At 37.2% G+C, this 12,747-nt stretch overlaps 2 protein-coding genes across 4 annotated transcripts; both read right to left on the bottom strand.

Annotated features, from left to right (window-relative positions):
* Positions 1 to 41: 41 nt before the first annotated feature.
* TOMM22 (translocase of outer mitochondrial membrane 22) lies at positions 42 to 4,718 on the bottom strand. The gene is made up of 4 exons (XM_039335477.1): positions 4,558 to 4,718; positions 4,142 to 4,260; positions 2,198 to 2,315; positions 42 to 640 (listed from the first exon to the last, which is right to left on the bottom strand). Exons 1-4 carry the CDS (start codon positions 4,660 to 4,662, stop codon positions 566 to 568), a joined length of 417 nt encoding a protein of 138 aa, XP_039191411.1. The 5' UTR covers positions 4,663 to 4,718; the 3' UTR covers positions 42 to 565.
* Positions 4,719 to 6,542: 1,824 nt separating this feature from the next.
* On the bottom strand, positions 6,543 to 12,556 carry CBY1 (chibby family member 1, beta catenin antagonist). 3 transcript variants are annotated; one of them, XM_039335480.1, is made up of 5 exons: positions 12,494 to 12,556; positions 11,830 to 11,926; positions 10,900 to 11,005; positions 9,173 to 9,288; positions 6,543 to 8,001 (listed from the first exon to the last, which is right to left on the bottom strand). In XM_039335480.1, exons 2-5 carry the CDS (start codon positions 11,905 to 11,907, stop codon positions 7,921 to 7,923), a joined length of 381 nt encoding a protein of 126 aa, XP_039191414.1. In that variant the 5' UTR covers positions 11,908 to 11,926; positions 12,494 to 12,556; the 3' UTR covers positions 6,543 to 7,920. The 3 variants fall into 3 exon arrangements, with proteins under 3 accessions (XP_039191414.1, XP_039191413.1, XP_039191412.1); XM_039335479.1 differs by having other exon boundaries at positions 12,431 to 12,547; XM_039335478.1 differs by having other exon boundaries at positions 12,395 to 12,527.
* Positions 12,557 to 12,747: the final 191 nt, after the last annotated feature.

Here is a 12,747-nt window from a genome sequence, read left to right as displayed (position 1 = left end):
TATAGCCACTAAGCTGAAATAATAAAGAAAACATTCCATAATTGCACTCAAACTATTTATTACAAAAGGGCTGTAGTGGACTTCAAAATAGGTGAAAATGACTTATCTAAGATTCCCTCAGCATTGAAACAACTTAACTCAAATAGAAGCTCAGTCAGTGAAATTTAGTATGCATCAGATTGTTCCATTGTACTTGTAGCATGCTTACTTCAGTTTTCGCTGTTTCTACTCTAAAATCCATCCTCGGTATATCAGGAGAGAAACACAGGACTATATAGACAAACATTGCTAACTAAATTTAGCCAGAATCTGGCATGTCCTGAGGTGGTTTCCTAGAAATAAAGATATCAAAATAAAAGCTTCCAAAGTTCTTGTTAATTGGATCATCAACTGAGGGAAGGAATAAAAAAAATCATGACTGCTTAAGGATTAAAGAAGAGGTCAATTTCATTAAATACATATTGGGGTTTGCCTCCATCATGAACAGATGTCCAAGAAAAGAAAAAACTCCTGCCTAATAAACAATTTCAGTATTTCCTTCCATAATATGGCTCCAGTGATTGGATTAAATCTTGCCAGGAAGAGAAGGCAGAGCACCTGACATTCCCCCAGAAAGTCCTGTATTTGGTCCTAATAAAATCTGTAAGAAATAAAAATATGTCAAAATGATTGAAATGCCAAACTAACATTAACATTTCTGCAAAATTGAAAGAATTTCTATTTCAAATGTCATAAACCCAACAATTATTTTGCATCATTTTTACTCATAAAAAATACAAATGTAGCATTTCTGTTTGCGATCTGTCATTACAAAAGTACAATTATTGGTTTATATGATTATCAGATTTACTGTATATGAAGCAACATTTGCAAATGCACTCATGTTTTTGATCCTGCAGTGTGCAAATGCCTTACTGTGCTAAATCTTAATATTCTGGTTAAGTATGAGACCTGGAAAGATTGTTCTGACAAAAATTCATTTAAATCTTTAGTTTTCTCAGAAAGTGGCTGCTATTGTTCCATTTCCTATTTTATCAGATTGGCTTTATTTTTGTATTTTAAAATATGTAAATAATCCTGTTCATATTTTCAAGACTGGTGTATTAATCCAAGTAATTATAATATTCCAGCAAAAGAGGGAAATTAACAATCAGAAATAAATTTACTCATCCCTGAAAGAAAGCAATGTGTTTACAAATATGACATAATGAAATAACATTTTTACTATGTAAGAAAGCAGTCAGATATTTGAAGTAGTTTTTCTGAAAGCACTTACAATAGAATATTACAGCAGTCATACCAATCACCATAAAATGTGCTCCTTTCAGCTGAGAATTATGGCCTCCAGTATAAAGGCTAAAAGATACCCATTACATCCAGCAATAACTGGAACAATAAATAGACATCACTGTGATAAAAGTGTGCACATTTATTAATGTGAATTACTACATAGATTAATGAGGTGACATTGTTGATACTACTACTGTGGGTGAATATTTTAAAGGAATGGTGAATATATACATATATACACATATGCATACAGTGTATATAGGTATTATCTTTTAGTCAGTTTTGACTTGTGCCAGCTACATGGACAAGCCCATTCCATTTTCTTGGCAATTGTTTCAAAAATGGTGATGTGCTAACAGGCTAAATGGCTGCAGTCTAATTTTTTTAGTATCCTAGTACTGCCAGCAGCTATTAGGATTTTAGAATACTAGACCAAAGCCATTAAGTCTGGATTGATGCCAGCCATGAAAGTCTGCAGCAGCATATTTTAAGTAATAATTTGCCATTTCATTTTTTTTATGGCTGAGAGCGCAATTGGCCAAAAGTCACCTAGCTGCTTTCTGTATCAAAGGTAGGATTAGTTTCCTGGCTTCTGATCCAATGCATTTAACTATTACTCTACAACTAACTCTCATTAACAGATAGATATACAAAACTTTCACCAATCTTATGTTTTCCAAATGTGTTGGACTAATAATGTCCAGAATTCCAAGCCAATACTGCACATTGAATGAAAAACTGGAGAAGTATAGAAGCTGAATTACAGGTGAAAAATTACATTAAATAAAATGTAGCTTTCCAATGAGTTTCTTTATAATTTCTTGATAGGTTGGAGAATGAAGGATATATGAAGTTCACAGACAAAAGGAAGATTAGATTCATTAGAGCTACAAGAGACAGTATTCACCTGTCTTTGTTGTAATTGCTGCTGCTGCTCCATTTGCAGCTTCTCAGTTTCAAAAACAACAGGAAGAACTAGGATCATGAAAGAAGTGGTCCCAATCCATAAAGCTGCCCTTGAGAATCTTTGGGAAGATGGAAGAAAGAAGTATATTCTTACTTTTGCTGAGATGGAAAGTAGCTACAGATCTCAGCTGTAGTATCTATCCATTTCACATCAAAAGATTCATATACAAACTACATATTCACAACAATTTGAAAAACCAAATTTTAAAAATTACCAATATGCCATTCAGGCCGATCATAAAGCATAAATATATATTAATTTCACCCAATCTTTGATCTTACACATAATTAAAACTAATGTTTTCATACTGTAGCAGATTTTAAAAATTCTTACTGTTTGTGGAACAAGTTGTGACCATAAGATTGATACCCTTTAATGGGATGAACAGCATTTAGGATTTGATTTCCAAAAGGTACTTCAAACACATAGCAGCATGTACATAAAACATGTCTGCAATGTTTTAAAGCAGCTACATCTTTTTTTAAGGCATTGCAAACTATCCTCCATCGTTTTCCATGATCATAGGAAAGGGGATAGCTGCTTTAAGGCACTGTAAACAGATGCTACATTTATGCTTTGAAGCACTTTTTGAAGATTGAATGCAAAATGATGTACGCTCTTCCTTTTCTAAAGAATAAAGCAGCATTTTTATTTTAATCTGCAATCTAGCCACCAAAGATTATAGGATACCTTTCCTAAAAGAACTATGGGATAAAATCCAAGTTTATAAAATCCAAGCATAAAAAAGCTGTTATAAGTGACATAGACTTGTCAGAGAGAGAGAGATACAGGAAATAGCTGTGGTTTAAGAGGTGCAGCTTACAGAAATGTGAATCATATATTCTCTAACAACATTTTTGGGAGGAATATCTAGAAATTTAACTATAGTTTATGAGATAGTGATATTTGGCTTCTATTTATTTTTAATTATATCTTTTTTCTACATACATGAATATTTTGTGTTTAATTTTAATTTTGTGTTAAAAACAAAGACTTCAATATATTTAATAATGAACCTTTATTGACTAGAATATTAATAAATATACTTATGCTGAACACAATCACATAATTTACTACAATTTATGCGGTTCTAAGTCCATCTCTCCCCCACAACTTAAGTGATGTCATGCTAGCATCTCAATCATATTTAACAATCAAGGTTCTCTGAGATCTCTCATCAGCTTTTGATACCATCAACCAGGTATCTTTCTGCATCAGCTTCAAAAGACTCCTTAAGCAGACTCAATCCTTATTTGGTTTGCACTTTGTTACTCTATTTGTATCCTATCCTGCCTTTATTTTTACAAATAGCTCAAGGCAGTGAACATATCCAACACACCTTCCTCTTCCTATTTACCCCACAATAACAACCCTGTGAGCTGGGCTAGGTTGAAAGAGAATGACTGGCCCAAAGGCACTCAGCTGGCTTTCATACTGTTACGATGGGACTTGAAAAGGTCTGCTGCTTGCTAGCCAAGTATCTTAACCAATAGACCAACTATTATTACAGGGAATGATCTGCTATATTACATGCTGGTAAGTTTTATTCTTAGCTTCATCTGAACTGCCCAAATGGAACAGATTCCACCCACATGCTTAAGAAACGTCTCTCCGGCCAACAGGTTCTGTATTCCTTTTGCAATAATGGCATACAATCAGGGCTTTTTTTCTCATAGAACGCTCAGAATGGAGTTCCAGCACCTTTTTTGGATAGAACCTTGTAGGATAGGCAAGGTGGGTTGTATGATGTGTGTGAGTTCTGGCACCTTTTTTTTTTTTTAAGAAAAAAAACACTGCATACAATAGTAGTAGATAACTAAATCATTCAGAAAATCTCAACATCTTTGGACTACTGACCAGTATCTCTACTTTTCCTTATCTCACCTGTACATTTTCTGAGCTACAGAAAGGGATACATCGAAGGTAGTTCCAGCTGCCGATCGAAGGCCCTCCGGAAACATCTCTGTCAGACCCCAAAGTCTCTCTGTCAGGGTCTCATCCAGCTGCAACAAGGCGAGAAAAAACGAAAACTAGGAGCCTGCCTGAGCCTCCAGCCTGTTCCCCCTATCTGCAGTTGAAGACGCGTGGGCTCAATCACTGGGACCACGACTATTCAGGCATCCCTCCGAGGAGACCCTCTTCTGGGAGCGAACGGCGCCCTGACAAACACGTTCCAACTAACCTCGTGGAGCCCCGGCCGTCTCGACACGCTCTGTCCCGCCTCCAGGAGAGGTCAAGCCTCGCACGGCTTGGCATTTTGCCTAGCCCTATACGGAGTTCCGCGGCAATGACCCGCTTACCTCGTCTTCCTCCTCTTCTGTATCCTCTTCCAGCTCCTCCGTTTTGCCGGCGCCTCCCTTGGCTGGCAGCAGGTCTTCGGGAGACAGTGGCGTCAAGGCGGCCATGACTGCAACCGAGAGAATAATGAGCACTGAAATCCCGCAGCGGCTAGACCGTTACCGGAAGTTAAGATCTTGAGGCTGATAGCCCCGGGGCCCTTCTGCAATTGCACAGCGACGCATAGCGCACGGGAGAAACAAGTGAAAGTAGCGTAAGGGCTTATCCCCGCGTTTCTCAAACTCGATAATTTCTGGAGGCGTGGACTCCTTTTCAAAGTTACTGAGGTTAAAAATAGCGGACTAGAGCAGGGATTTTCAGCCAGTGATAGGCGGTACCTGGCAGGTGGTGCGCGATCTAGACAAGTGGGGCGGGGGTCGGAATGAGCTGAAGCGGCTGCAGCGCCGGCACAGGCCTAGTCAGCTGGAGCTATAGTGTTGCCGGGACTCTGCTGAGGGGCCAGGATCGGGGCACTTGGCTCCCGTTGATAGGCGCTTCCGGCAGCCTTTGCTCTCATCGGGAGCAGCGGACAGGCCTTGGGGTGACAGAGTCAGCTGGAGCTGCAGGGCTGTCGAGGCCAGATCCAGTTGATCAGCACTGTATACGATGGCCAGCCATGGGTGACCGCATGGGGGAATAAAGCTAGGGTAGCTTTCGACAGCCGGAGCTCCCTCTAAGTGGCGTACCCGTAAGAGAAAAGTAGAGGAGAGGATATAAAAGGAGGTTTTGGCGGGAGAGGCTTCTGTGAGACAAGCAGAGGGATCCACGAAGGAGCAGAGGCTGTGGAAGAAAAGCCCAGCAGACAGTGGAGGAGGGAGGGGCCGACTAGTCACTTGACCACCAAGGTATCCTTACATATTGATAAATATGTTTGTCAGTGCAGAGGGAAAGTGATTCAGCAAAGGAACCACCACCAAATATATTAAAACCAGCACCAAATTGAAAATACAGTGAAAATAATTTGAAGTTTGGATTTTATTTCATGGAAGAAAATGATCAGCAGCTGCCTGTTTGTGTTATCTGCAATGAATCCAAGCATTTCATGAAGCCACTTTGCTGCAGACATTTAACCAAAACAAAACAAAATCTAAAGAGCACATTGAAAAGCCAGTAATATTGTTCTTGAAGAGAGACAAATTTATAAAATGCCATGCTGCTTTCATGAAGTCCACAACTATCTCAAAAAAATGTCTAGAAGCATCTTATGTCTATCAATTGTCCTTGATAGCAGCTAAAAGAAATCAGCCTCACACAATCATTGAAGTTGTGGTTCCCTCTGCCATTACAATTGTTTCAATTCTTTGTTGAAAAAAATGGCTGATAGTATTCATAATATTCCATGTTCTAACACTGTCCAAAGACAAATACAAGATATGGCCACAGACAGTACTCAACAAGTGGTGGAAAAGATCACAGCAGCAGAAAAATTTTCATTTCAATTGGATGAAAGTACTGACATCACCAGTGAAGTGCAATTAATTGTCCTTGTGCAATTTGGACTATATACTGGAACACGTTTTGTCGTCCACTACCAGGCAGAATGACTGGGAAGAAGTATTCACAATAACTGACATTTTTTTCAGTGGACATGGAATATTATGGACTTGGTGTGTAGCAATTTGTTCCGATGGTGCAGCAGCTATTACAGGAAGAGCTTCGGGTGTGATAATACAAGCTAAGGCAAGAAACAGTTCTATTATTTCAAATCATTACATCTTGCATAGACATGCACTTCTAAACAGATGAGCCCATACTATGGCCAAAAGACTGATACTACAGCATTGGACAGATGAACTCATGGCCCCTTTGATTCAATGGATTGAAGACTCCCGCTGCCTGTGGTTTTGCTCCGGCTGCCTATGAGCAGATTGCTTCTAAATGTAGCTTTTGTATACATTATGCACGAATATAATGAAATTGGGACTCATTTATACAGAATACAGTTGGCTAAAAGTCATATAAATTTTATTAGAAATATAGACATCTTAAATATTTGTATTAGACAAGTATATGATTGTATGACATTTGTTGTAATTTTTTGTTACGGCATTTTGTGATTTTTTCTTTTTGAAGATGTATATATCACTATCATTTTTGTTCTTTGTTAATTAAAAAATAAAAATAATTTTAAAAAGTATTTATGTGATGAATTAAGGATCAAAAATAATTGACTATTCTGTGTGAAGATCGAAGAAAATCGAAGATATATATAAAAAGTTGTTCTTGCAATTTACAAGTAAATTATTGTAGTTATAAGGCAACCCTAACTAATTTTGATGAATTATAGAATAAATAGGCCATTTTTGAGATGAATGTGTTATATCATTTAAGTATCTGTGAGCAAGTGACTAATCTATTAAAACAGATGCCACAACAATTTTTTTAGCTTTTAAGGTTCCTCAAGATGTGTCCTTTTTCTGATGTCATAGATTTAAATGTTATCTCACTGGTGGCTTTGTATATATGTTCAGGGAAAGTGCAGAGGTATTTGTGATACCTCCTATAACACAAGAACTACATGAAAAGATATGGTGTGCTATCTATTTTGTCTGCCATATACCAAGTCATTGGCAGAAACTACAATCCAGAGGTATTCTGCAATCTAAACATTAGACTCCTAGATGCCAAGGTATACATGGATAATGAACCTAAAGTACATTAAAGAACGATAATGGCTTATTTTAGACCCAACATGAGTCCAGGCAACCAGTTCCTCTATTTGTATGAAGCAAAAAGAGGCTACGTTGCTATGGTAGTTCACACTTAATCCCTTTCATTAAGACAGCATTTATAATCTAAAATTGACTTTCAATCCTGCCTTGTTTAGAAGCAATTTACCATGTTTTCAGTCTTACAAATTATGAGTAAATTCAGCTTTCTAGCTTGTTTTATAATTCACATAAGCTGAAGAAACTGAGTGCATGCCGCATATACAAATATTCTAGCTTAATAAATTGACATTTCATTATCAGTAAATATCTTGAGATATATTGCAAGGAATGTTCATATCTTCTCACCTGATCTTTCAGAATGGTTGATATCTTCTTGGGATGGTGACATACATGTTAACTATACTTAATCTTCTATTAATAATATAATGAATATTAAGAGCATTTGGATAGAAGTTTCACAAAGAAAAAAAGTAGATACTAGCTTCCTCACAGCACTGGAACTTACTATATCTTAGTTGCCCTGACTATAAAGAGTCCAGAATAGCAAAGTCTTCCAAGGCAGATGTGACTTTACAAGTGATGAATATCATTGCTATAAATTGTATTTGCCCATTATTTCCTCCCTCTGTCTCCTAGTGATTGCCAATTTATAATTCACTTTCTCCTTCGGCTGTAATTTTTCAGTTCTTCTAATTCCTTCTCCATAAGGTGGGATTCAGCAGTTGTCTCAGAGAGCTGAAAGTGAAAGGGATAAATGGTAATGGAAATACATAAATACTAATGCTGTGGCACACCCAGAAGTATTTTTCTTTTGGTTTTATTCCAAAGCAAAATTATTCCAAAAGTTTGCATAGATGGGCTGGGTTTCAATCATGTGTTTGGGATAAAAGTAATACTTTAAAAATAAGTTATCAACCGCAGGTAATGTATAACATATATGGTATTCTGTTCTATATTCTTAAAATACATTTTCAGACATTGAATAAAAGATCTGAATGCTGCTTCCTGCTGTTTCTACTAACCAGTAAGAACTGTCATTTCTAAGTCCCACCTGCAAACCAGTATGATCTTGTAGGACCTAGAACACTGATGATCTCTATAGCTATGCTTGGCCTGTGAAACGGCATTCCCCGTAAGTCCATATATCCTGACTCTGCTGTAGTTTCACAAATTTTTAAAGCTGGCTTTTCCAACAAGCCTCGGAGTAGTTTGGATCATGATTTATTCTATTTATTTGTAATTATTATTGGGTCTTTTTTTGTTCCTGGTGTGTAGTTAAATATTATGTTTATTACTATTATTGTTTTTAACTCTAATGTTTAAGCTATCTAGAATTGTTTTGTGATTTGAGAGGGCATACATGCTGAACAAAACAAGTAAACTATTTGAAAATTATCTGGAAAAATTCTCTCTTTCATTTCTCAATCAGAAAAAGCCTGTTGCCAGTAGTAGTTTTAATTTTCCAGATTTAAGTTTGTATAATGAGATATCTAAAGTATCTTGGATTAATGAATGGCAGGTTTTGTTCACTGGGAAATTCTTCTTATGGGCTGTCCTGTGCTGTGGCCAAAAGCTGAGTCACCTAAAGCAATCAATTCACTTTGAAGATACAAGCATGTAAAGAACAATATACACTGGGCTCCCAACAAAGCATTTGCAGATTACTGAAGCCTTGTGCTAAAGCAAAATCACAGCTCGTATACCTTTGGCCTCGAACTTTTTACCACCACACCTGGAATTGGCATGTGTGGCACCCATAATAACCAATTCAAGAGGCGTGGAATGCAATAGCACCACAAATCTTCAAATCATACTAATTTGAATTTGCAAATTGTGCTAAGAAATCATTAAGAAACTAAATAACTCCTGAAATGTGATAAAAAGAGAGATGACACATTGACCTTACCATATCCAACAAAAGATCCACTTTCAGCCGAAGAAGATTGTTCTCTTCTTCTAGTTGCTGATTCCGTTTGCGAAGACGCTGTGTCTCCCTGCGATCCCCATTGCTTCCAAATGATTCTGGAATTACATATCCCAAAATTATCTAGTTTGTTTTGCTCTGGTATCTAATGGAAGATGAGAGCCAGAACTCCAGCAAGAACCAATCACATTAGCTTTACTAAAATAGACAAAATAACAAGTCAGAAAAACAGTAAAGTTCTGATACAAAATAATACTTTATATAGAATAATTAAAGCATAATAAATAAAGATACTGCAAGCAATATATTATAGCAAATGACTTGGGTCTGGCCTAGTATAAAACCGAGGCCAGAAAAGGTATCTTTGAGTATCATAACATTTTAGTTGCAGCTAAAAGTTCTACAATGACAGTGATGACAACCAAACGTTTTAATGATGTAAAAATAAGGTCTTAGTTTGAGTTTGAACCCTTTTTGCATTCCAATCTGCAAGATAGTTTTACCTTTCATTTCCCAGTTGGATAGATAGAAGCCTATTGTAGTACTCACATCAAGGGCTCCAACACAGACTCCATTTCATTCAGGCCCAGAAGCCTCTGTTGTTTCCTCTTTGTTTAAAGCATCTCAGAACTTAGAATATGTCTCTTAAAGTTTCCAAATATTCCTTATATTTGGATACAGGTAATCCTCAACTTATGACATTTGGGACTCAAACTCTGGTTGCTGAGCAATGGGATTGTTAAGTGAGTCACATCCAATTTTACAATCTTTTTGCCATGGTTGTTAAGTAAATCACAGTCATTAAACAAATCTGGCTTCCTCCACTGTCTTTAGAATCAAATTGCACACATATCAATAGATATCCCTATGGGTATGTTCTGGTGCATATTAAGACTATTTTATGCCTCCAAGAGAAAATGAGATTTGGTGTTGTATAAAGGATTAGAAGGAACAAGGTCTGTTTCAACCTATGATTTAGCAAGAATACCAAACCAGATTAAACTATAATATGAATGCCACCCCTAATATAATAATTACTACTTGCACACCCAATCCAATAACAACCAGTTTTTGCAAAAAGATGATGGCAGAAAGCGCATCAGGCTGATTATGCTCCTTTTTGGAAGGAATCAGGATTTAAGCCATCTCATCCTTAAGCACTACGGTAGAATAGTGGACATGCGATCCTGGATCTATACTGTCAGATTACAGGTTGTCTTCAAGTTATAATAACAATTGAGTACACATCGAGACTGTTGTAAAGCAGGTCACTATGTGACTGGACCCAATTTTATGACCTTTTTTGCAGCGGTTGTTAAGTGAATGCCGCAATCATAAAGCAAATACTGCAATCATTAAGCAAAAGCTTAAATAAGTTATTAAATATATGCATTTTTTGCTATGGGCCATTTTCTGCCAGAAAGCGGAAGTAAACATCAATTTTCTACAAAAACATCATAAATTATGATTGCAGGGTGTTGCAAATGGTTGTTAATGCAGGCTGGTTACTGAGTTTCCAAATGAGATCATGTGGCCATAGAGGCGCAGATGCTGGAACTTCAAAATGGACTGGAGTACTTTTTGGGGATATGTCATAACTTTGAATGGTTCCTACGCAACCAGTGGTAAGTAAAGGATTATCTGTAGAGCTATATCTCTGACACTGCAGAATACTGCAGTCACTGAGATAATTGCTCTTTCTCTCTTACCAGTTATCCACTGGCCATTCTCAAACTTCAGACTCTGTCCAGTGAGTGTCATAACAGGAGTGCCATATTCTAAACCCAACTCAATTTCACGGGTAGATCTGTCCAGCTGTAAAACAGAAAAATCACTTCAGTACTTTCACAATATTTTATTTTCCTTAATTTCTATTTATTTTCTTAGCATTAGGCAAGCTTGTACAAAAATGCCAAATCCATTTATTCTAGGGCATAAAAAGTATATATCTTATTTAAATATGCATAGGAAGTTGTTTAGCATCCTCACACTGATGCTCCCATAATATTGCATTTTAGAGAAATATGGATGCAATGATATAGCTTTAGCGTTCAGTCATTGCAGAATAGGTTGAATTCCCACCATCAAGATCAGGAAACCTCCAATATCAGATTTCTTTTCTAACCTCCTCTGAAACTAGCTCCTCCTGAAATTGGGAAAAGGAAATTATAAAAAGTTCAAAACAAAACAGTAAGAGTGGACTAGGCTGAGCTAAGACGTAAACCCCACTCTCTTCTCTAATATGTTACAAAACAGAGTAAAGATTTCATAGAGCTTGAGAACTGCTCTAAATCTTTTTTTTCCACACAATGAAAGGAAAACTTATTTTTATTTATACAGTGGTTTCTTCAAGTGGGGATAGATGGCCAAATACATTTTGCTTTCAAAATAGAAATATGTGGTTAATGTAGACAACAATTTTGTGTTTTTATGTTCAGTTTTACAGTTATTTATTGTTTAAAATGATATTTTATTATTTAAATAAAAATGGGTAAAGATGTGTAACATCACAAGTAGGATTCAACAAGTAACAATATTGGCTCTACCTTTCTGAATAATTTCTATGTGACAATGGCTTAAAGATTCTTATATTCTGATGAAAAAGATAGCATAGATCTTCAGTTTCTTCCCAAACTTACCGAATGGAGGTTGGAAAGTGAGGCTGATTTTCTGGGTGGAGTTTTCTTTGGACTGAATGTGTTTCCAAAAAGTGGCATCCTTCTAAATTCCTCTTATCTTTAAAAAAAAAAAATCCCAAAGATTATTATTTCATTGAAAAATGCATAGATCAATCACTGCCCACAAGGGTTGGAGAGAGAGAACTTTTCGACTTCAACCAGACTATAAATTCCTAGCCTATACAGTAGCCTACATCTCCAGAAGATACCAGATTTGGCCAAATAGCCCTGAGCAACCATAAACACCGCTTCATCTGTGCAATTGTGGCTGCTCGGCTGAATTTCACTGGTGTATCGCTGAGTAGACCGTCTCCTCAAGGTAGCGGGTGGCAATTTTAATACATCTTTCAAGCGATCCAGCCCTATTACCGTCTCTGCCCCAAGCAATACCCCACTGGAAGATTTTTGGAGAATCAGATATTCCGGACCTCCTGTGCCATAAATGTCGAATCCAAGCTAACACCACATTTAAAGGAGCTCTATGACAAGGGGCGGCATTTTCTTGAAACCACCCTGCATCTCATACCTAGTACGTCAAACCAAATTTAGGGAAGTTTCACACCATGATCACGATCACAACGCATACAACCGTTCCAACCTTCGAAACCAATCTGCGCAGGCGTACCCTTAACCGGTGTTTGAAGCTTTGCACCCCGCGGTAGCCCCGGGAGGATAACGCAGGATAGTTGGGACAGCAGACAGTACCACACGAGGGGAGGGGAGATTACTTTTATTGCACAATTGCGAAAATAAGCTTTGATATACACTTATTCAAACTGAATATATATAAACTAAGAACGCGTAACTAAATCTCTTAACAGGAGAAGATAGTCCTATGAGTAGAAGGCTTACGAAGTTATAACCCGTATCAGAAGATAC

This window comes from Crotalus tigris, unplaced genomic scaffold (assembly GCF_016545835.1).
Source record: "Crotalus tigris isolate CLP2741 ecotype Arizona unplaced genomic scaffold, ASM1654583v1 scf7180000017644.4837335, whole genome shotgun sequence".
NCBI lineage: Eukaryota > Metazoa > Chordata > Lepidosauria > Squamata > Viperidae > Crotalus > Crotalus tigris.
The sequence above is the reverse complement of the archived record's forward strand: the minus strand, read 5'-3'. Positions and strand labels throughout refer to the sequence as shown.